This window comes from Chiloscyllium punctatum, chromosome 37, assembly GCF_047496795.1.
Source record: "Chiloscyllium punctatum isolate Juve2018m chromosome 37, sChiPun1.3, whole genome shotgun sequence".
Taxonomy (NCBI): Eukaryota; Metazoa; Chordata; class Chondrichthyes; order Orectolobiformes; family Hemiscylliidae; genus Chiloscyllium; species Chiloscyllium punctatum.
The window spans coordinates 13530435-13555192 of NC_092775.1; the positions used below are offsets into that span (position 1 = coordinate 13530435).

The window sequence follows — 24758 nt, forward strand, 5'->3', positions numbered from 1 at the left end:
GATTTGCACATGGGTAATAAAAATAGCTAATCTGTCCTGATTAACAAAGGAGCATTGTATGTTCCCAACATAAAAAGAAGGGCTCATAGTGAAGTGAAGCTTGAATGACTTAATAGGAAAATCTTGTGAGAAATTAAGCGTAAATTATGTGTATTATGTTTATTATGTGTAAAAGATTCAGTTGTTACAAGATTTGATTAAATATTAAATAACCACACACAGTGCGAAGGAAGAGTTTGGAGAAAGGATGATGGGAATAAGGAGCGCAAAAATACCTTTTGGTTGCGAAGTCAGAAAAAAAATTAAAACACTGCACTGGGTTTTTTTCCCAAAGATGTTATCCAGGGGAGTGTAGATGCAAGGATTAAGTCAAAACTGATGAGCTCGATAGGCCATGTAGCAAAAACATTGTTTTTCATGGCCTGGGGAGTGTTCCTGAACAAAGAGACCGAGGGGTGCAGGTTCATAGCTCCATGAAAGTGGAGTCGCAGGTCGATGGGGTGGTGAAGAAGGTGTTTGGTATGTTTGCCTTCATTGGTCAGAAAGTTGATTATAGAAGTTGGGAGGTCATGTTACAGCTATACAGGACATTGGTTCGGCCACTTTTGGAATATTGCGTTCTGTTCTGGTCTCCCTGCTGTGAGAAGGATGTTGTGAAACTTGAAAGGGTACAGAAAAGATTTACAAGGATGTTGGAGGGGTTGAGATATAGGGAGAGGCTGGATAGCCTGCGACTAATTTCCCTGGACTGTCAGAGGCTGAGGGGCTGACATTTGTAGAGGTTTATAAAATCATGAGGGTGGACAGTCAAGGTGTTTTCCCGAGGGAAGGCGAGTCCAAAACTAGAGGACATAGGTTTAGGGTGAGAGGGGACAGATTTAATATGGACCTGAGGGACAACCTTTTTATGTAGAGACTGGTGCATGTGTGGAACTAGCTGCTAGAGGAAATGGTGGAAGCTGGTACAATTACAGCATTTGGAAGACATTTGGACAGGCTTATGAATAGGAAAGGTTTTGAGGGTTTATGGACCAAATGCCGGCAAACAGGTCTAGTTCAGTTTAGGAAACTTGGTCAGCATGGACGGTTTGGGTCCAAGGGCCTGTATGACTCTCTGTCGCCTTGGAGATGGCAGACATGAAGAGAGGGAATACCATGGGAAAATTTGCCAAAATTTTAATACACATAGGAACAGGAGTAGACTATTTATCCCCTCAAGTCTGATATCATGGCTGGTCTGGGACCTACCTTCAAATAATTGTCTTTAGTCCATTTCCCTTAAATGTTTGTTAAGCAAAGGTTTTGTCTAATACAAATTTAAAATTAACAGAAAGGGCCTCGTTAACATCTTGAATGACAGTTGGCAACCCCAGCACTGCCGCACTCCCTCAGTACTGTACTGGGAGTTGCCACCCTTCAGCTCAAACACAGGAGCGATCCAAAGTGGGGGTTTGGACGAAATAACAACAGCAAAGTTCAAATCGCCACCGTCCGACTCTCTCAGTAGAGAGAGAGAGAGAGAGAGAGAGAGACGACTGGTGAGGGTTTAACCTGAAGGTCACCGTGCCTCAGGCGAAGGGAGAGTTTGAGAAGGAGAGTCCTTCATAATAACCTCAGCCCGTGCGGGAATTGAACCTGATGCTGTATCAGAGACCAGCAATCCAGCCAACTGAGCTAACCGAGTCCCATTTAGGCAAAATAGGCCAACAAGGGGTCTTGTGGAGGATAAATGCTGATGTAGTTGGGCCCGTTCCCTTCACTGTAAATCTGACTCGGGTTACTTCAAATACACGTATTGATTATTTCCCCATTTTCTCTCTCTCCAGCACAGATTGGGTGGAGATTATTGAGCCTAGGACACGGGAGCATATGTACGTTAACCTGGTCACGGGCGAATGTGGCTGGGATCCACCACAGCGGGTCCGTATCCGGCAATCGAGCGAGAACCAGTGGTGGGAGCTGTTTGACCAGAACAACAACAGGTTCTATTACTACAATGCCCTCACCAAACAAACCGTCTGGCACCGGCCACAGAATTGCGACGTTGTGCCCCTGGCCCGGCTGCAGGCCATGAAGAGGAATTCCCAATCGGAAAACCGGAGCCAACCGCCTGGCGACGGTGCTCACTCCCGGAAGCCTTCCGGTGGCGAGGTCTGCGCTTTCCCCGCCCAGCTGCCGGGGATCCACGCTGGGGACACGGAGACTGGGAACGAAGCTGTCCGGGCGATGCAGAATTCGGCAAGTCGCAAAGAATGTGCAGGGTAAGGCCGTAACAGCGCAGCCACGCTGCACATTTAGGTAGCACCATTTAACATTGTGAAAGGTTGTTCTCGACAAAGGTATTGAACCAGGCTTAACGCTGGGACCAGATCAAGACATTTTTCAGAAAGAAATGTTTGAAGGTACCTCCTCGAGGATGAGAGGGTGGCGGATTGGATTAGGGCGGGACAGGTCCGAGTTCCAGGACTGCAGGCACAGTTGCCAGGGATGTATCATGGGAGTGAAATTCAGTGAGTTCAGAGATCCTCATGGATTCAGCTACATACCTTGAAAGTGGAGTCGTGGGTAGACAGGGTGATGAAGGAGACCATTTGGTACGCTTGCCTTCATTGGTCAACCATGATGTGGACCATCCAGTGTTCGACTAGAATGGGCAAAGTTAAAAATCTCACAACACTAGGTTGTAGTCCAACAAGTTTATTTGGAATCACCAGCTTTCAGAGCACTGCCCCTTCCCACTGGCTGCCTGATGAAGGAGCAGTGTTCTGAAAGGTTGTACTTCCAAATAAACCTGTTGGACTATATCCTGGTGTTGTGTGGTTTTTAACTTTGTTGGTCAGAGCATTGACGATAGGAGTTGTATAGGACATTGGTGAGGCCACTTTTGGAGTACTGTGTGCAACTCTGGTCTCCCTGCTTTAGAAAGGATGTTATTTAAATTGGATAAGGTCCAGAAAAGACTTACAAAGATGTTACTGGGACTGGAGGCTTTGAGTTGTTAGGAGAAGCTGAAAAGGCTGGGACTTTTTTCACTAGGAAGGGGAGGGGTTACCTTACAGGGGTTTATAAAGTCATGAAGTGTATGGATAAGATGAATAGCCAAGGTCTTTTCCTGAGGGTACAGGAGTTCAAAATGAGAGGGCATCGGTTCAAGGTGAGAGGGGGACAATTTAAAAGGGACCTGAGGGGCGGAGGGTGGTGCCCTATGTGGAACAAGCTGCCAAAGGAAGTGGTAGATGCAGGTACAGTTGCAATATTTGAAAGATGTTTGGACAGGTATATGAATAAAAAAGGATTTTAGTGGGATATGGGCCAACTGCTGGCAAATGGGACTCGATTAGATTAGGGTATCACGACGGCACGGACGAATTGGGCTGAAGAGTCTGTTTCCATGCTGTATGACTCTATGGCACTGTGATGGAAATGGCAGACATGAAGGGAGGGAACACCCTGGGAGAATTTGCCAAAATTAAAAAAAAACACAAACATAGTAACTGGAGAAGGCCGTTCAGCCCCTCAAGCCTGTTCTGCCATTCACTGAGATCATGGCTGATACGCGACCCAACTCCATATATTTGCCTTTGGTCTATTTCTCTTAAATGTTTGTTGAGCAAAGGTATTATCTTCTCAGATTTAAAAGTAACAAATGCATCATCATCTGCCACCATTTGTGGAAGACCGTTCCAAACAGCTACCACCCTCATGTGGGGAAGTGCTCCCTAACATCTCTCCTGAACATCTCCCCTTCCTCGTGAATTCTCAGACGATGCTCCTTCATTCTAGAATTGCCAACCATTGGAGGTAGTTTATTTTTGTCTTCCCTGTCTTTTCCTGCTCATATCTTGACAACTTCAATCAGATCAGCCCCATACCTTCTAAATTAAGACCATAAGACAAAGGAGCAGAAATTAGGCCATTCAGCCCATCGAGTGTGCTCTGCCATTCAATCATGGCTGATAAGTTTCCCAACCCCATTCTCCCACTTGCTCCCCATAACCCTTCATCCCTTCAGCCATCAATAACCTATCTATCTCCATCGTAAATGTACTCAATGACCTGGCTTCCACAGCCTTCCGTGGCAGTGAATTCCATAGAATCCCCACTCTTTGGCTGAAGAAGTTTCTCCTTAACTCCGTTCTAAAAGGTCTTCCCTTTACTCGAAGGCTGTGCCCTCAGGTCGTAGTATCTCCTACCAATGGAAGTATCTTCCCAATTCCCACTCTGTCCAGGATGCTCAGAATTCTGTAAGTTTCAATCAGATCCCCCCTCATCCTTGTAAACTCCATCGATTATAGACCTAGAGTCCTCAAAGTTCTTCATATGTTCAGCTTTTCCTTCCTGGGACCGTTCTTGTGAATCTCCTCTGAACACACTCCAGGGCCAGTCCATCCTTCCTGAGATATGGGGCCCAAAACTGCGCAGAATACTCCAAATGTGGTCTGACTTAGGAGCCTTAAAGAGCCTCAGAAATACGTCCTGGCTTTTATATTCAAGTCCTCTCGCTCATTGCATTTGCCTTCCTAACTACTGACTCAACCTGCAAGTTTACCTTGAGAGAATCCTGAACTAGAAGGCCCAAGTCTCTTTGCACTTCAGACTTCTGAATTTTCACCCCATTTAGAAAATAGTCCCTATCTCTATTCTTCCGACCAAAGTGCATGACCTCACACTTTCCACGTTGTACTCCATCTGCCGCTTCTTGGCCCACTCTCCTCACCTGTCCAATCCTTCTGCAGCCTCCCTGCCTCCTCAATGCGACATGTTTGCCTACCGATTCTAGACCAAACAGACCTATTTCATATAATCTCTCCATATAACCTAAGCCCTGAGGTCCAGGTATCATTCTTGTAAACCTACATTGTACTCTCTCCAAGCAATATATCCTTCCTAATGAATGGTCCCCAGATCTGCTCACATTACTCCAAGTTGGGTGTAACCAGGAATTTGTATAACTGCAGCATAACCTCTGCATCTCCAATCCTCTCGATATAAAGGCCAACATCCCATGAACCTCCTTGATTATTTTCTGTTTCTGTTTGTAGCATTGTAAAGATCCATGACCCCCAATTCCCTTTGGATATTTGTGTGTTTAACTTCATACCATCTAGAAAGTTCCCTGATCTATTCCTTTCTCAGTCCAAGATGGATAACCTCCGACATGCTTACATTGAACTCCAGCTGCCACCGTTTTGCCCATTCACTTTGCCAGTCAATATCCCTTTGTAACTTCATGTCATTGTGCCCACTGAGGATGGGGGATGATGTACGTTGGTGAGCACAGAGGTGACATGTGAGTTTGGATATGGCCAGCACAACTATGGCTGAAACAAGGCCTGAACATTTATGTTCCAATTGTGGGTTGCTATGGATACGCAGAATCAAGTGGAGAAACTTTGACGTTTCTGCTTTTAATGAGGATGTCTGAAGGTGGATGTGATAATGGGATATAAGATGATAAATACTGGCAACAGAACATTTTGTCCAAGTTAACTGTATCACTTAGATTTGGGTCAGGTCACTCAGATAAAAGCCCTAGAACTGTTTTGTTAAGATTTGGATATTGCAATGTAGAGCCTCTGGAGATATTTCTGAGCTAAGAATGACTTTCTCGAGTTGTGAAAATGGTAAGTACTGTTTTTCAACATTCAGTGAAACACTGCACCCTGTTAACAATCTGTTTACACTTCAGTGTGTTCTGCTTTGTGCAGGAGAAGGTATTGCAGAATAACCATTCAGTCTTGTCAACATAAACACTGAGAGGTCCTTGTCAATAGATCGTATTACTTGGAGTAAACGGAGGTCAAAACTGAGTTAAAATTTGAGCTTCCTAACGCTGTGTGTCGCATCTAGTCCAATATTGATGTTTTACTGTTTTATATATGGGAGAAATTCTGCTGAAATTTTACATTCTCACCAATTGCATGTTTAAAGGCTTCAAAGTGATATTCCCTTGTGTTCAGCAGAAATGCTTTGGATATTATTACCATGTGCTACCACGCAGCAAAGCATCAAGTCACAGCCCTGTCCACGGCCCTACTTGTTAACCTCACTTATCTCTCCTCCATTTGCTGTACATCAGCCATTGGTCCATTGTCAAGTCGCTGACCAAGACTAGACCATTCTCTCCCACATTCTTAGTAAAATTACATTTCTGTGTGTCTCTGGCATTGCCTTGCAGAGAAGGTAGGCCAGTATTTGTTTCATCCTTCCTAGAAATGCCTTTGAAAAAATGGTGATGAGCCCCCTTCCATAGTTGCTGTGCTCCCACACTGCAGGAACACCCACGGCGCTTCTACAGAGATGGCTTTTGACCCTGGGCAGTGCAAGAACAGTGACAATTGGATGGATTTTCAGTCAACAGGGGAGTTAAGTCTTGAGCAGTGTGGACATGAGAATGGAGTTAGTCTCATTGAGTTATTTATGGTTAGGTGGACTTGATAGGCCGAGTGGACTACTTCAGCTCCTAAGTCCTGCATCTTCAATCAGGGTGTTGCAAGTCCATAGCTCCCTGAAAGAGGCAACACAAGTGGAGAAGATGATTTTACAAGGAAGACATACTGCATGCTTGCCTTCATTGGTCAGGGCATTGAGTATGAAAGTTGCCAAGTCATGTTGGAACTTTAGTTACTTCATATTTGGAGTATTGTGTGTAGTTTTGGTCACCACACTATAGGAAAGATGTGTGAAGGCTTTGAAGAGGTTGCAAAAGAGGTTTACCAGGATATTGCCTGAATTGGAGTGTACTATCAATAAGAGATCGAACAAAGTTGGATAGTTTTCACAAGAATGTCAAAGGTTGAGGGGTGACCTGGTAGAAGTGTATAAAATTATGAGGGGCACGGATAGCGTGGATAGTCAAGAGTCACCCCGGCCCCCCAAGGGCGGAAGTGTCAAATACGGTGGGCCGTAGATTTAAGTTAGAAGGGGGAAAGTTTAAAGGAGATGTGAGAGGCAAGTTCTTTGACCCAGAGGGTGGGAGGTGCCTGGAACACTCTGCCAGGGGAAGTGGTACACATGGATACATTAGCAACGTTCAAGAGACATTTAGACATGCACATGAACAGCTGGCAATTGAGGAATATGGACCAAGTGGGATTAGTTTAGAATGGCATCATAGATGGCACAGATATGGTGGGCTGAAGGGCCTTTTCTTGTTGTACTGTCCTATGATCTGTGGCTTAGAGGGGATCTGGCAGGTTCTGATTGTCCCCTCTGTATGTTGTCCTTGCCATGAGATAATGAGTTTCGAAGGTACCGAGCCATGTTGGTGCAGTGCATTGTGTGTAGTGAACACACTGCTGTCACTGTGTGGCAGGGGAGAGGAGAAGTGAACATCTAAAGTGGTGAATGCGTTGCTTTATTCTGGATAGTGTCAAATTTCTTGTGTTGTCGGAACCACATTAATCTAAGGAAGTGGCTCTGAGTAATTTTGCAGCAGAATTTCCAACTGGTCCTGGTATCACAGTATTTATGTGGATGGTCCAATGTTTCTCACCACTGGTCTCCCCGAGGATGTTGACGCTGGGGGTGTTCAGAGGGAGTAATACTGTTGAATGTCAAAGGGGGATGATTAGATGTTCTTTTGTTGAAGAAAGTTATACCACACATGCCGAGCAATGACGGTTACTTGCCACTTGCCAGTCCAAGCCTGGATGTTTTCCAGGTCTTGTTGCAATTGGGCATGGACTGCTTCAGTATCTGAGGAGCCGCAAATGGTGCTGACCATTGTGCAATCATCAGCGAGCACCCCCACTTCTGACTTAGCAATGGAGGGAGGGTCATTGATAAAGCAAGACACAGCCCTGAGGAACTCTTGTTGTGATGCCTTGGAACTGAGATACTGTGATGAACAACGTCCAGCAACCAATGGGTTATGATGAACGGGCGGGTAATGGGAGCTGAGTCTTCAAAAAGAACAGCCATTATCTTGTCGAATGGCGGAGCAGGCTGGAGGGGCCAGATGGCCTACTCCTGTTCCGAGTTCCTACACTCTTTTAGTTCACCATTGGCTGAGGCATTGCCATGAAAAAAGCAATCAGTTAACTTGCTCACCCTTAAATGGTTGTGATGATTTGAAATTTGGCATTCTTGCATTTGTCCTGATGAGTGCAGGGCCAAACTCTGTTGTAACATGTCTCTCTTCAATGCTATTCTGTTCTACTGGTTAACCGTCGGATGAATGAGGATTGTCATAGAATCCCTACAGTATGGAAACAGGCCATTTGGCCCACTGAGCCTCCAAAGAGTATCCCACCCCGACCCATTCCCCTACCCTACATTTACAATTATATAGTGGGTCATATCCCACTCAGTCTGGTTAATAGCTAGAGATCTGGTGAAGCGGGGAAGCTTGGTGGATATAATTGTGCTAATTGAAAAGTGAAAGCTAACAGCTGTACCATCACATCTTTACATGAATTGACCATGCAGCTTACTCCTGAGCTATAATATAAGTCAGTGAGGTCACGTGTTTGACCTCCTGTCTGTGTGGGTAATTAATCTTAACTGAAGTAGCAGTTGGAACATAACAATATGCCTCAAAATCCCAGGGGTTGCGACGGGAAACATCAGCCGTGGTTCCTGTTTCAGATTTCTAACCAATGTTTGTGAGAATCCATTCCCCCTGCAATGCTGGCTGTCTGGATATCAGATGGAGAAAAGGTTGAGTTCACTGTCAGTGCCTCTCGCACTCCATTTCCTGCCTGGTTCCAAGAATAGCCTTCGAGATGTAGTATTGGAACAAGAAGAACTTGTACTAATGAAGCACCTTTAATATCATAAAGTGACGCAACAAGTCCACAAAGGAAGGCAAAAGTAGAAATCCAAGAAAGAAAATAGCCTTGCGAGTTGGTGTTTAGACAGTGAAGCTGAGTGAAGCAACTTGGGAAGGTTTCCCTTACATGGATAAAACTAGGGGGCTTATTTTTAAGGTGAAAGGAGACAGATTTAAAAGAGACATGAAGGGCAAATCTTTTACACAGAGGGTTGTTCACATGTACCAGAGGGACTGGTGGATGCACATACAGTTACAACATTTAAAATACATTCGGACAGGCAAATGATTAGGAAATGTTTAGGGGGATATGGGCCAAACACAGGCATGTGGGACTGGTTTAGTCTGGGAAACCTGGTCAGCATGAATGAGTTGGATCGAAGGGTCTACTGCTGTGCTGTATGACTCTGGGTCAGTGTCGATTGTCTAGTTTGATAATACCCCTGTGGTGTTGTACATGCAAATGCAGCTACATAAATGCAAGTTGTTGTTGCTAGCAATATTTAAACAGTGAACCTAAAAAATGTTGCACAGATTAGGTTAGCCTGTGTTTCAAATGTCCATGTTTGGAAAATGGGGATAGAGGACTGGATAGAATTTGATACCTTTAAGAAAGGTGAATATATTTAAAAATGTAAAATAAAACTAAAGGAAAGCAATAATTATTATCACTTTATGATTGGTTCATCCTCCTTCTCCAGGTATAGTTAAACTGTCAGAGAAATTCATCTCGGGTTGCATCACGAGATACACAACGTGCTCCTTCCTGTCGGTCGTCCCTCAGGGATGGTTTATTTGGTGGGGTTGACCTATGCATTCTCCATAACTTAAAAAGTATGAAGTTTCCTCTTCCTCGCTGTTCCTGCAGCTTTCAGAGAAATTTAAATCAAACTCGTCACTTCTCCGTCAGAAGCGTAGAGCAGTGGATTTCTGATGGTACTGTGACTAGTTGCTGTCAGACGAGGCAGCTCACTGATGAGCGAGCGATCGCAGTCTGACTCCGAAAAGGTTCCTCATCTGTGATTTAGTAAGAACCTCCAGGAAATTGGCTGTCCACCATGTGGGGAGCAGTCCCTTCTTGCACACCTGAGGATGGGAAGAAATTACGCCTGATAAGAACAGAAAGTAGGAAACATTTGCCAGTAACCACTTCATAACTGTTTGTGTGACAAATAAGATTTCCTTTAAACATTAAATACTGTTTGTTATGGTTTATGGTGCAGACCACACAGAAGAACAAAGACCAGAAGTGTTCTCTTCCAGCACTGTATTGCTTATAAACCATTGCAGCGAATTGAAGGCGACAGCTGTTTAATATTCAGAATGACTCACGTGAGCATTGCCCCCTGTAATTTATTTTTGCCTTTTCCTCCTCTCTCTGCTCCATGCCCCCTCATGAGGGAGCTGACAGGAATCTTTAAATGCTTAGACGATGTAATGTAAGAGCTTTGGACGTTGCCGCTTCTGATGAGGCAGTTCCTGGACCACTGCAGCTGAGAACAATTTCTTTGGAGTTGGTGCAAGTGCAAGATGGTACTCGAGATGGCTCGGTGGTTAGCACTGCTGCCTCACAGGGACCCAGGTTCGATTCCAGCCTCCGGCAACTGTCTGTGTGAAGCTTCTACGTTCTCCCTGCATGGGTTTCCTGCAAAGATGTGCAGGTTAAGTGGGCTAGCCATGCAAAATTGTCCCGTAGTGTCCAGAGATGTGCAGGCTAGATGGATTAGCCATGGGAAATGTGGGGTGACAGGGAGACGTTAGGAGGCTGGTATGGGTGGGCTCCTCTTTGGAGGGTCAGTGCAGTCCCGGTGGGCTGAATGGCCTGTAGGAATTCTGTGAGATGCTGGGGGTGGGGTGCAGGATGATGAGTCGGGCTCTTTGAGTTATTTGTACAAGGTGACAAATTGGAGCACCTGTTGGCAGATAATAAGGCCGTTCCCAGTGATGTCTGGGCTGGGTGGGTCAGTCACTGCAGCCACTAATTCGCAGCCACTGCAGAAGAATTCCAAATCCAGTTTAAATTGAATTGAATGGGGCGGCACAATGACTCAGCGGTTAGCACTGCTGCCACACGGCGCCAGGGACCAGAGTTCAATTCCCACCTCGGGCGACTGACTGTGTGGAGTTTGCACATTTTCTCTGTGTCTGTGTAGGTTTCCTCTGGGTGCTCCGGTTTCCTCCCACAGTCCAAAGATGTGCAGGTTAGGTGAATTGACCATGCTAAATTGCCTGTAGTGTCCAGGGATGTGTAGGTTAGGTGCATTAGTTAGGGGTAAATATAGGATAATAGGTTAGGGGAATGAGTCTGGGTGGGTTACTCTTCAGAGAGTCAGTGTGGACTTGATGGGCCAAATGGCCTGTTTCCACACTTTAGGAATTCTATGACTATGAATTTGAACTGAATGGGATTAACCTGACACAAATCTCTCATGCTTTCAAGAAGCTGCCCATTGAGTGTTGGTGATTTCACAGTGGCTCACCTGACTCACTGTGAGAGCAGAGAGACTGAGTGAGTCACAGGGTGCTGCTTTATCTTTGGAGATACCTTCCTCTTTGTTGAAACTTGATAATCTGACTCTGTCAGGAGTGGAGTCAGAAGTAGGAAGTGACTAAGCCTGACTCGCAGGAGTGTTATGACAGAGAAGCAGGCCATTCAGCCCATTGTGTCTGCAATGCTGTCTCATTGAGCATTGTGACTTCGTGTTGTTATGCTGCCATTTCCCTACACCCTTGCACATTGTTAAATAATCACTCATCCACTGTTGAATGTGTCAATTGAACCTGCCTCTTCTATATTTCCAGACTATGCACTCTAGACCCTAACTACTCACTGTTTGAAAGAGCTTTCTCTTACCTCACTTTTGCTGCCTTAGCAAATCACTTTGAATCTGCATCTTCTCAATTTTGATCCTTCTACGAGTGGGGACAGTTTCACCATATCCACGTGGTCAACCCTCTCATAGTTTTGAAAAATTCTAACAGTTCTCCTCTTAGCTTCCTTTTCTCCAAGGAGACCTGGAATCATAGGACCCCTACAATGTGGAAACAGGCCATTTGACCCATTGAGTCCACACTGTCCCTCCGAAGATCATCCCAGACACTATCCCTGTAACCCTGCATTTCTCATGGCTAATTCACCTTAACCCGCACATCTTTGGATTGTGGGAGTATCTGTTGGAGACCCACACAGACGTCGGGAGAATGTTGCCCGTGGCTGGGGTTGAACCCAGTTCCCCGGTGCTGTGATGTGACAGTGCTAACTACCGAGCCACCCGTGCTGCCAACTTCTTCAATCTACCCTCATGATTGAACTTTCTCATCCATGGAAACATTCTTGCAAATCTCTGTTTTGCACACTCTGCAATGTATTCACATCCTTCCTAGAGTGTGGCACCCAGAACTGTACACAGTATTCCAGCTGAGATTGAACAAGTGTCTTGTATATAATAAAACACAGAACTGCGAGCGCTGGCAGTCTGAAACAAAAGCAGAAATTGCTGGAGAAACTCAGCAGGTCTGACAGCGTCTGTGGTGAAAGAAAGCGGAGTTAATGTTTTGGCTCCAGAAGCCCTCCTTCAGAACTGTTACCAAAGATAATAGAGGTAACACATCGTAACATGCATTAACTGGGAAGAGTGTGCAAATAATCATTCCCCAGTGATCCATAAGTCATCCCAAAATGTTTAAAATCCCAATGAGATCAGCAAAATGATGATTGGCAGCGATATAGGACAAAGCAATTCACACCAGGTTTATTCAGCAATGGTAAAAATAATCATTTATTGTCATATACTTGACTTTAACAAGGTCAGTGGAAAAGGATTTCTAAACACACACATTCAGTCATGATGAAGATGGACAAAAGATAGATGATTTACCACACAAACGAACAGAGACAGGGTAAACAAAAGACCTGTGACCAGGAACACTATGGGCAGCTCAGCAGCAGCAAGACACCAGGCAGCACCACAATGATTCAGCTACAAATGACAGAGAATGGAAAGAGACGATAACTCTTCACGGGGAGCGCCATAAAACATGTGTCCTAGTGCAGGCTGACCTGAGTCCATGGGTACACTGGGCACCCTACACCAATGGAATTGAAGATTCTTGAAACTTCTAGAGTGGTTGCTTCCTTCCAGTTGTCTGTCAGTGGCATGTGTGACATCTCCCCCCACCCCCACATCAAGGAGGTGATAAACGAACAGCACAAGAGGGCTGAAGAGCTTGTAAGGATTCAGGACAGCAGGAAGCCTTGACAGCACCACCTGCACGTTTATAAAAGTGGAGATTTCTTCAAAAGGTATCTGTTTTGTGAGACACTCACCTCTCTGGCAATGGTGGTCAACTCACTTGTCGGTGCAGGGGCTGATCCCTCTGAGGGTGTGGTGTTGATCATATGCGAGCAGCTGCTTTGATCTCCACAGTGCTGGCTGCTCATGGGCTTGATGAGTTAGAGTGTTTATACACATGAGCCCAATTTGGGGGGGTATCAGTCACATGCCTGTGCACCGCAATGTGCCATTAGCACAGAATCAGTCGACAGAGACAGTGCCTGTCCTCTGGCCTTTCTGGAAAGTAACCACAATGTGAGAGGTTGGTGTTGGGAGCCACTCAGAGCATGTATCGGCTGTCTGTTTGGTGGGGAAGTAGGTCGGCTCTGTCTCAAGCCAGGACTCTGTCTACTGAAGAAACAACAATTGAGGGTCTTGAATGTGACTGAGAGGGGCAAAATGTGGCAGTATCCACCCAATGCACCCCTTGCCTGTTGCTGCTTTGCCTGACCTGGTTGATGTCAGGCTGCCATCGAGGGCCTGAGTACGAAATCTGTCTGCTCTGGTGTCTTCAGAGACTGTGTATCAGCGTCGCTCCGACAGTCTGCTGTCCCTTACCTATTAGAGACAAAAAAAAACTGCAGGTGCTGGAATCTAAAGTAGACAGGCAGGATGCTGGAAGGACACAGCAAGCCAGGCAGCATCAGGAAGTGGAGAAGCCAACATTTCAGATGTAACCCTTCTTGAAGAATGGTAACACCCGAAACATCAACTTCATAGAATCATAGAATCATAGTGTGGAAAAAGGTCATTTGGCCCAACACGTCCACACCGACCCTTCGAAGAATAACCCACCCAGACCCATTCCCCTACCCTATTATCCTATATTTACCCCTGACTAATGCTACCGAACCTACATATCCCTGAATGCACTATGAAGCAATGGGAGGAAACTGGAGCACCCAGAGGAGACCCACGCAGACACGGGGAGAATGTGCAAACTCCACACAGACAGTCGCCCAAGGCTGGACTCGAACCCAGGTCCCTGGCGCTATGAGGCAGCAGTGCAGCCTCACTTCTCCACCTCCTGATGCTGCCTGGCTTGCTGTGTTTTTCCAGCCTCCTGCCTGAATCTCACCTATTGGTTGATATTTTTGAGTTCATTGGCAAGTGTTGGTGTTGTTGAAGCTCGGCTACTCCCTGGTTACATGGAGTTTTTCACATTTTCTGGTTAAAATGCCATCAGAAAATTGAAAAACCTGTCCCCTCATTTTCCGATCCCAGCCTGGCCTCACCCCTCACTCCTGGCAATCCCTGCAGCCTTCTGCAATCACTGACCTCTAGTTCTTGTTGAATACTTTAATCAAATGTATTATTTGCTCTTGCAGAATGCAACGATGGCAGTTAATTTATTAGCTTCAGTAAATAATGTCATGCTTAATGAATTGACAAAATTTTGTGCAGAAAGCACGTTAACAACCCAGTGTAAGCTTGTAAGCATGTCTAAACAATAGAGGAAAAGGCTCCATTTTCTTTTCCTCATTTCATGTCAATTCAGTCCCACTATGAGGACACTTTTGGATGGGATTGGTCAGTCAATGAGCGTATGTTGAGTCTGAAGGACGTAGTGGAATTGTGTAACTGTTTGGTGCTCCTTGTCTGTGTTCATGTCTGAGAATAACTGTGTAGTGGAACAGATTTCCTCTGCCACAGAGAATGTTGTTATTTCTGAATCCCTCCAGTACAGATAGAGGCTGTTCGGCCCTTCGAGTCTTCATTGACCCTCCGAAGAGCATCCCATCCTTGTAACCCCATTATCCCAGTGAGGCAGACATTTATCCTGTGCGGGGGAAAAAAAAGATATGAATGCTTCATTTCTTGTGCTATTTCACCTTCAAATCTCAGCACAAATTGTTATGGACCAGGCCTGACCCCTCAATACATTTCAAGAAAGTAGCCCAGACCCAAACTTTGCTTGTTTTAAACCGGTGCAGTGAGGCTGGAGAGTTCAAGTCCTACTTGCTCCAAAGGTGAATAGCTGCATCTCTGAACAGGTCATTAGCTAAATATCTGCATTCCTTCGGCAGGAGCAGTTTTGTGCTTTACCAGTTAGAATGGTGTCTCCCTTTCATTTACCGAAGAGTTGTTTATCTTTCCAATGCGCCCTTTGTCATTTCCCCCAGGTTCGTGACGCTAAGGTGCGGTGTTTCTTTCCTTACAGAATATACTTTTGGATGAAATGGAAGAATTTAATTTTAAGGGTAGATTTTGACCCTTTGATATGGAGAGAATTTGCAGACTGTTTCACAGGAATTTGAAGTCCATTGAAGCACAGGAGTTAGGAGTAGAGGCTTATGAAGCCCATTTCGCAGATGCTACCTGCTAACAAACATGGCTGAACTTTGAACTCTGTTTCATCTTCCCCATATCCCATCATTCGATTGGAGCAGAAAATGTTGTCACCTCAATCCTGAATTTATTCATTGACTGAGCAACCGCAGGTCTTTGGGTTAGAGAATGGAACCATCACCGCAACTGTCCAAATGAAGATATTTCTTCTCATCTCAGTTCTAAATGTCTGATCCTTTATCCTGAACCAATAAAAATAAATCTCTTTACTCTGGGAATGGTCAGTCTGTGGAACTCTCTGCCACAGAAACCAGTTGAGGGCAAAACGCTCAACATTTTCAAGAAGGAGTCGGACATGGTTCTTAGGGCTAAAGGGGGTCAAAGGGTACAGGGAGAAAGCGGGAACAGGGGACTGACTTGGATAATCAGCCCTGATCATATTGAATGGTTGGTCAGGCTCAAAGGGCTGAATGGCCTACTCCTGCTCCTATTTTCTATATTTCTCCAATCCCCTGGCTCTGTACTGTTCAGCCACAGGAAACATGCTCTCAACATCTACCCTTCCAAACATTTCAACCTTTTTTTAATGTTTCAATGAGATCCCCTCATTCTCTATAGGATCATAGGCTCAGTCTGCTCAATCTTGCCTCATAGGCTTGCCTCCCTTGCGGGAGGTGACGACCTAGTGGTATTATTGCTGGTCTGTTTATCCAGAGACCCAGTTTGAATCCCACCATGGCAGATAGTGGAATTTGAATTCAACAATAATCTGGAACCAAGAGTCAAATGGATGACTACGAAACCATTGTTGATTGTTGGAAAGATTCCTCTGGTTCACTAATGTCCTTCAGGGAAGAAAATTGCCATCCTTATCTGGTGTGGCCTACATGTGACTCCAGACCCACAGCAACCCCACACCCCCTGGGCAATTAGGGATGAGCAATAAATGCTGGCCCAGCCAGTGACACCCTCATCCTGTGAATGAATAACAAAAGCAACAAGCTCCTCAAGTTCACAAATCAATCTGGTGAACATTTGCACTTGAGACAAGTCCTTCCTTGGCCAACTTGTAGAGCCACTGGTATCTTGTGTGTCAGTGCTTTGATTTTCCAAAACACTGGGGCCAATGGTAATTGTTCCGATGAAAATGCAAATCTATTTTTAAAGCTTCCTCACTACGTCTATCGGGCACCTGTTGTACATGGTATTTACTAAACAGGTGTGGATCTGATGTGAACCAGCCATAGCTGTGGTATTTGAGAGTTATTGGACTTGCATGCAGAAATACCAGTGGGGAGTTTTATTCCCCTCGCAAATAACGTCACCATGAATCTCCGGAGAGTTTGTTCTGTAGAAAAAGGGGCAGGGATATATTCAAATTATTTCGGCTGTCAGAAAGTGGGTGGCACGGTGGCTCAGTGGTTAGCACTGCTACCTCACTGCGCCAGGGACCCTGGTTCGATTCCACTCTCGGGCGACTGTCTGTGTGGAGTTTGCACATTCTCTCGGTGTCTGCGTGGGTTTCCTCCAGGTAATCCGGTTTCCTCCCACAGTCCAGAAATGTGCAGTTTGGGTGGACTGGCTACGGGAAATTGCCCGGAATGTTCAGAGGTGTGCAGGCTGAGACATGCTGGATTATGGGAATAGGAGGCTGGGACTGAGTGCAATGCTTTTGAGAGGTTTGGTGCAGACTCGATGGGCCGAATGGATTCTGTGGATCATACCCGCATTTACAGTAAGCAGTTATAAATAGAACCATACCAGTATCGTCATGGAGATTATTTAGTACATTTGTCTTCACTTATTTTGGGAAAAGCAACATGTTGGCTAGTGTTTTCGTTGATATATCTGCCTCACCTTCAATAGATTTTACTGTTGCTTACTTCCCTGTACTTTACTGTCATGTTATAATCGCATGGTGCTTTTTTTTTTACCCCCTAGACAACCAGCCTTGCAGAATAAAATCTGGACTTTTGCTGCTGTTTTTGTTTTTGCTTTTGTTTTTGATTGAGCTGAATACTGAAGATTTTCCCATAGCAACTGTAGCACATCACCAGAATGTGAATGGAGCTGCTGTGATTGTGAAAGCATTCACCCTCGTACCCCCGCCCCGCCCCCACCTCCCCAAGTCAAAGTTTGCCTTCTGACCTCCTCTCCTGACCTCCGGATATCCCACCATGCCTTTACACCAGTGAGACAGTTTGTGGAGTAACGCGGTTGCTTATGGAATATGGGCAGCCAGTTTGTACACAGCAAGACCCCACACACGGCTGTCTCACAGTATCCACATTGTAATTTCTGTTTTAGCTGTGTCGGATGAATGTTGACCAGGGATTAAATCCCCTGCACTAGAAATAGATCTATGTGTTGCTAGGGAGTCATCTGTATTATTCCTTGTGATTGAACAGATACACTGTAGTTATAGAGACATACAGCATGGAAACAGACCTTTTAGTCCAACCTGTCCATGCCGACCAGATATCCTAAATTAATCTAGTCCCATTTGCCAGCACTTGGCCCATATCCCTCCAAACCCTTCCTATTCATATACCCATCCAGATGCCTTTTAAATATTGTAATTGTACCACCCTCCACCACTTCCTCTGGCAACTCATTCCATACATGTACCACCCTCTGTGTGAAAACGTTGCCCCTTCGGTCCCTTTTAAATCTTTCCCTTCTCACCTTAAACCTATGCCCTCTAGTTTTGGACTCTCCCACCCCGGGGAAAAGACCTTGACTATCCATGTCCCTCATGATTTTATAAACCTCTATAAGGTCACCCCTCAGCCTCTGACGCTCCAGGGAAAACAGCCCCAGCCTGTTCAGCCTCTCCCTTATAGCTTAAATCCTCCAGTCCCAATGACATCCTTGTAAATTTTTTCTGAACCCTTTCAGGTTTCACAACATCCTTCCAACAGGAAAGAAACCAGAATTGAACATAGTATTCCAAAAGTGGCTGAACCAATGTCCTGTACAGACATAACATGACCTCCCAACTCCTGTACTCAAGGCACTGACTAATGAGGACAAGTATATCAAATGCCGCCTTCACTATCCTATCTACCTCTGACTCCACTTTCAAGGAGCTATGAACCTGCACTCCAAGGTCCCGTTGTTCAGCAACACTCCCCTTAATTTAATCCCAGTGATGCAGAATTGTGGCATCATTTCTCCTTTGAGATAATCACCTTCACTCTGTCCCAAAAATCTCCATTTGTCTAGCGCCTTGAATATTAGCATACCCTTGCCTTAGCATTGCAGAAATCCAATTCAAATTGCTGGTGGCCTTACACGTCTGTTCCTAATAACGTGCTCACTGACATCAGATTTTCTCAACCAGATGGTTTGCTCTGTGCAACCCATTACACACTGGAAACCTCATTCACTTCCTGCCCTCCAGTGACAAAAGCCTGGTCCTCAGGTTTAAATCCCAGCATCACTTTGCTGATCCTTCCATACTTTCAGGTCCGGGCTGCATCCTCTTTGTTTCTCAAATTGGGTTTGCTTCTCCCTGCTGTGCATTCGGGGGCCCGTCTCACAGTCTTTGCCTCTTGGCCTCTGAAATGTCATTCCAGTGTCACTTTGTCCTGTCCCCCTCTATCGCTGTCTTCAACAACATCCTAAAAATCTATTCAAGCGTCCCTCTGCGGGAGTTAAGTTGTGAAGAGAGATTGCACAAATTCGGCCTGATTTCTCTGGAATTCAAAAGGTTGAGGGATGATCTGATCAAAGTCCTCAAGAAAGTAACAGGAAAAGACAGGGTAGATGAAGTTAAATGATTTCCACTGATTGAGCATTCTAGAATCAAGGGCCACAGTCTGAGAATTAGGGCCACGTGATTCAGGGGAGATGCTCAGAAAGACATCTATACACAAAGGGTGGGAGAGGTTTGGAGCTCTCTTCCACAAACAGCATTGGATGCGGGATCTGTTGTTAATTTTAAATCTGAGATGGATTAACTTTTGTCAAGCAAAGATACTAAGGAATACTGTGGGTGGCTTAGTGGTCAGTATTGCCCCCTCACAGTGCCAGGGACCCGGGTCTGATTCCAGCCTTGGGCAACTGTCTATGTGGAGTTTGCACATTCTCCCCGTGTCTGCGTGGGTTTCCTCTGGGTGCTCCGGTTTCATCCCACAGTCCACAGGTGTGCAGGTTAGGTGGAGTGGCCCTATGAAATGTGGGGTCATGGGGGTGGGTCCTCTTCAGAGGTTTGATGCAGACTTGATGGGCTGAATGGCCTTTTGCTGCACTGTCGGGATTCTGTAATTTGAAAGGATTACAATGGAGGTTAGGCCACAGGTCGGCCCAGATCTCACTGAATACCAGAACAGGCTGGAGGGGCTGAATGACCTTCTTCTACTCCAATGATCTTAAAAACCCAGTGTGACCGATTATCATCACCCCACCCACCATCCTGCCCCGTCCTTCCATATCCGAATGAAAGTTGCAATCATTGTAACCCAACTGATTTATGAGCTCATCCTTTGGAAGTCTCTAAACACCCAAACTATTGTGATAAAAATGAGCTCATCTGTTGTTTATGACAATTTGAATTTTTTTGTTTTTGTTTGCAAAAAGGATTCCGAGCACAGATGTGTAGATGTGAGAAGTGTTTTGTGAAAACCTGCTGGTACAGCAGTGGCCATTCTGAGAGACCGGGACAGGGATAGGTTCTGCTGTCTACGTGTGGAATGCGTAGTTCGGATCCTTCCAACTTTGAGCATTTTAAAATCAGATTCAAGATTAAAACCAAAGCCAGGCCACCCAACAATCGGTGGAAGATATTTTCAATCTTTCGGCGGATATTTTGAGACCGTTTGCAGAGGGCATGCTTGTTGTGAAGTTTTCCATTGAGAGTGAAAAGGATGCAGTGCCCTTTTTGCTGTATTCATTCTTAACTTCAGGTAAAATTATACCTGTTCAGTTTCTTTTCCAATGATCTCTCCTCATACTGTTTGCCTTGTAGCCTGCAGTGCACCGTCTTGAGCACGCTGAAATTCAGCCATTCTTTTGTTGACAAAGACTGTAGTTGTTATGATTGGAGGATATTTGACTCTTAAATAATTTGCTTGTAATTAAGAAGTTTTAATTATTGCTTCTTTCTATGTTAATTGTAATTCATTCAGAAGCATCACAACATCATGCGTTTATGAGCGCCGGTGAAGTTATGATTTTTTTAGTTATTTGGAACTGAGCATCATCGCTCAATTCCTCTTCGTCGTCATGTGCAATTTAGATGTAATGGCCCCTGGAGGCAATTGGTTTTAGAAAATAGGATTTAAATTGCATTGCTCTGTTCAGCTCGGCTGGTTCCAACCAGCCTGAAGAATCTCTTCAAGAATCTCCTTAAGAGAAAAATGGATGTGAAAAGTGAGGTCAAGGAATAATGTAACTAAAATGGAAAGTAATGTTGCCGCATTGAATCAAAGCAGAAAGCATTCCAATTTTACAGCATTGAAAATCATTTATCCATCAGGCCAGTACCATTTGTTTGAAAGAATTAATTCTATATCTTTACCTGTCACCTTTGTTGAATTTTCCCTTTTTAAGAAGATTTTGCTTCCACCACCGTTTCTGACAGACACTTTGTATTTTTTTTAAACAGAACCTCGGCACTGAACAAAGTTGTTTCAATGTTCCCTGACGTTACTGGGTCAGAATTATGGAACGTGCTCATTTCACAACAGTCCACCTACTGTAAGCGGACTGTTGTGGTTCAGGAAGGCAGCCCACCACCACCTTCTCAAGGGCACCACTGGGGGTGGCTTGGTGGCTCAGCGGTCAGCTCTGCTGCCTCGCAAACCCAGGGACCCGGGTTCGATTCCCGGCTCGGGCAACTGCCTGTGTGGAGTTTGCACATTCTCCCCGTGTCTGCGTGGATTTCCTCCCACTGTCACAAAGACGTACAGGTCAGGAAGATTGGCCATGCAGGGTGACAGGGATAGAGTAGTAGGGTGGGTCAGGATGGGATGCTCCTTGGGAGGATGAGTAGAACTTGATGGACCTGCTTTCACACTGTTGGGATTCTATGATTTGTATGAAAAAATAACTAGGGATGGAAAACAAATGCTGCCCCTGCCAACGAGGCCCACATTCTATGAATCAAGAATGTAGAACGAGAGATCTTTCTGAAATCATTACTTGCCTCCATTTGTGCCTCTCAGATCGGTGGAAATAATTCTTTTTAGGTTAGATTAGATTCCCTACAGTGTGGAAACAGGCCCTTCGGCCCAACCAGTCCACACTGACCCTCCGAAGATTAACCCACCCAGACCCATTTCCCTCTGACTAATGCACCTCACACAATGGGGCAATTTAGCATGGCCAATTCACCTGACCTGCACATCTTTGGACTGTGGGAGGAAACCAGAGCACCCGGAGGAAACCCACGCAGACACGGGGAGAATGTGCAAACTCCACACAGACAGTCACCCGAGGCTGGAATCGAACCTGGGTCCCTGGTGCTGTGTGGCAGCAGTGCTAACCACTGAGCCCTTGCTCCCAATTTACTTGATCAAAAACCTGTTGTAATTTTGAATAGCTCCATTAGATCTTCTTAATCTCTTGTGGGATGCTGGGATCTAGTATTTATTGCCCGTCCCTAGCTGCCCCCTGACTAGCTGGTGGTGAACTGCTTTCTTGAACCGCTGTAGCCCATGTGCTGCCGATTGATCCACGCTGCTGCCAACGTTCTGTCTGCCCATCGCTCGGAATACTCTCCAGTCCAGTCAAAAATTCCAACATCCTTTTTTTTTCAAAAAGGATGATGCCACCATCTCATGGGAGCGCGTGTTTCATTAATCCTGACGAACGCTGGTCTGAAGAGTACAGCACAGTCACCATGCTAAATGGCAAAACAATGCCTCCAGCATTGTGCAGGCCTTTTGTGTTTCAGCTCACTGGGATTGTAAACCCCTCCTTGCAACGCTAATTATATGTGGGACACGTGTTTTTTTTTGCAGAAGGGAAATTTCCCATGCTTGTTTGAAATTGAGATCCTGTTGCATTCGTTGATCTGTGTCCTCACTTTCATATGTTTGCACAATTGTTAAATATTACCATTTGCATATGAAAGTCTGAGAAACTAGCTTCTAAACAAACAGTGTACATAAGGTCTGTACAAGCACACACTGTGTACAGTAATGCCACAGATTATACATTCGAAAGTCTTGCTCACAAGCGAAGGGAGAATGGAAGCTGTGACAGTGTTGATCCCTTTGTGGGTGGTTCGTTCACATTCTGAAGCATTCCTCTGAGTTCACTGTGTCAATTTGCGTCTTTAGTTGTTCTAATGTGCATCCTGAAATGATTAGATAAAAGAGAATGAAGTTCCATTGTCCCAGTAGTAGTCAGGAAATGAAGGCAGTGTTCCTCTGTGACTCACCAGCTTGTATTCCTGATTTACTGTGGCTAGCAGCTTGACTCAGATCTGCATTGAAGGAAGTCCGAATAACAACATGGAAGATTAGTAAAATCAGAATTAGACGACGAGAATAAAACACTTTTCCTAGCTTATCTTCAGCCCCCTTCACATTATCTCCTAAAAGTAAAATTGAAGAACGAAATCCCACTCACCCTTTGTCCCTGTTCTGATTGTCCTGTACTGAGTTCTGGACCTGTAGACTCTTGATTTGAAATCCTTGTTCCTTGCTTCAGCTTCCTCCATGATCTGATCCCTTCCCTATCTCCATAATCCCCCTCCAGCCCTATAACCCTCTGAGATATCTGCTGCTTGAGTTCTGTTGTAATTTTGTTATAACGGCTGCACCATTGGGAGCTGTGCTTTCAGTTGTATAGGCCACAAACCTTGCAGTTCCCCTTCCCAGCCTCTTGGCCCTTCAATTGCCCTTGCAGACCCTCCTCAAAATCTTCCCCTTTGACCAACCTTTGGGACACCCAACCGATGTAGCTCCTTAGATGCTTCTGTGTCATATTTTGCTTTTTATTGCTCTTACGACATTCTTTTTGCATGGTTTACATATGTTACCGTAAAAGCTCTCCCATGAGGGGAAACATCCTCTCAGTATTGACCCTGTCAAGCCCCTTAAGAGTGCGATATGTTTCACTGAGATCACCTCTCATTCATCTAAACACCAATGCACATAAGACACTTCCTGCATAACGGCATTCATACTGGTGAACCTTCAGAACAGTTCGAAAGAAGCCATGGTGTGGAGGTGCTGGTGTTGGACTGGGGTGTACAAAGTTAAAAATCACACACACCAGGTTCTAGTTCAACAGGTTTATTTGGAAGCACTAGTTTTCGGAGCACTGCTCCTTCATCAGGTGGTTGAGGAGAATAAGACCATAAGATACAGAATTTGTAGCAAAAGATTACAATGTCATACAGTGACATATTAAAACCCCCACCCTACCTCTTGCAAAAATGCCATCCCGTATTCCCAATTCCTCCGCCTCCGCCGGATCTGCTCCCAGGAGGACCAGTTCCACCACAGAACACACCAGATGGCCTCCTTCTTTAGAGACCGCAATTTCCCTTCCCACGTGGTTAAAGATGCCCTCCAACGCATCTCGTCTACATCCCGCACCTCCGCCCTCAGACCCCACCCCTCCAACGGTAACAATGACAGAACGCCCCTGGTGCTCACCTTCCACCCTACCAACCTTCGCGTAAACCAAATCATCCGCTGACATTTCCGCCACCTCCAAAAAGACCCCACCACCAGGGATATATTTCCCTCCCCACCCCTTTCTGCCTTCCGCAAAGACCGCTTCCTCTGTGACTGCCTGGTCAGATCCACGCCCCCCTACAACCCACCCTCCCATCCTGGCACCTTCCCCTGCCACCGCAGGAACTGTAAAACCTGCGCCCACACCTCCTCCCTCACCTCTATCCAAGGCCCTAAAGGAACCTTCCACATCCATCAAAGTTTTATTTGCACATCCCCTAATATCATTTATTGTACCCGTTGCTCCCGATGTGGTCTCCTCTACATTGGGTAGACTGGGCGCCTCCTAGCAGAGCGCTTTAGGGAACATCTCCGGGACACCCGCACCAATCAGCCACACCGCCCCGTGGCCCAACATTTCAACTCCCCCTCCCATTCTGCGGAGGACATGCAGGTCCTGGACCTCCTTCACCGCTGCTCCCTCACCACCAGACGCCTGGAGAAAGAACGCCTCATCTTCCGCCTCGGAACACTTCAACCCCAGGGCATCAATGTGGACTTCAACAGTTTCCTCATTTCACCTTCCCCACCTCACCCTAGTTCCAAACTTCCAGCTCAGCACTGTCCCCATGACTTGTCCGGACTTGGCCTACCTGCCTATCTCCTTTTCCACCTATCCACTCCATCCCCTCTTCCCTGACCAATCACCTTCATCCCCTCCCCCACTCA

The 24758-nt window shown here is 45.6% G+C and overlaps 1 protein-coding gene across 3 annotated transcripts in view; it reads left to right on the top strand.

Annotated features, from left to right (window-relative positions):
* LOC140462878 (rho GTPase-activating protein 39-like) overlaps positions 1-24758 on the top strand; it is a 203923-nt gene that overhangs the window by 85435 nt on the left and 93730 nt on the right. For all 3 annotated transcript variants that reach the window (XM_072556292.1, XM_072556294.1, XM_072556293.1), the window contains exon 2: positions 1827-2261. In XM_072556292.1, coding sequence (XP_072412393.1) covers positions 1827-2261 — 435 coding nt within the window. The remainder of the gene's footprint in view (positions 1-1826; positions 2262-24758) is intronic.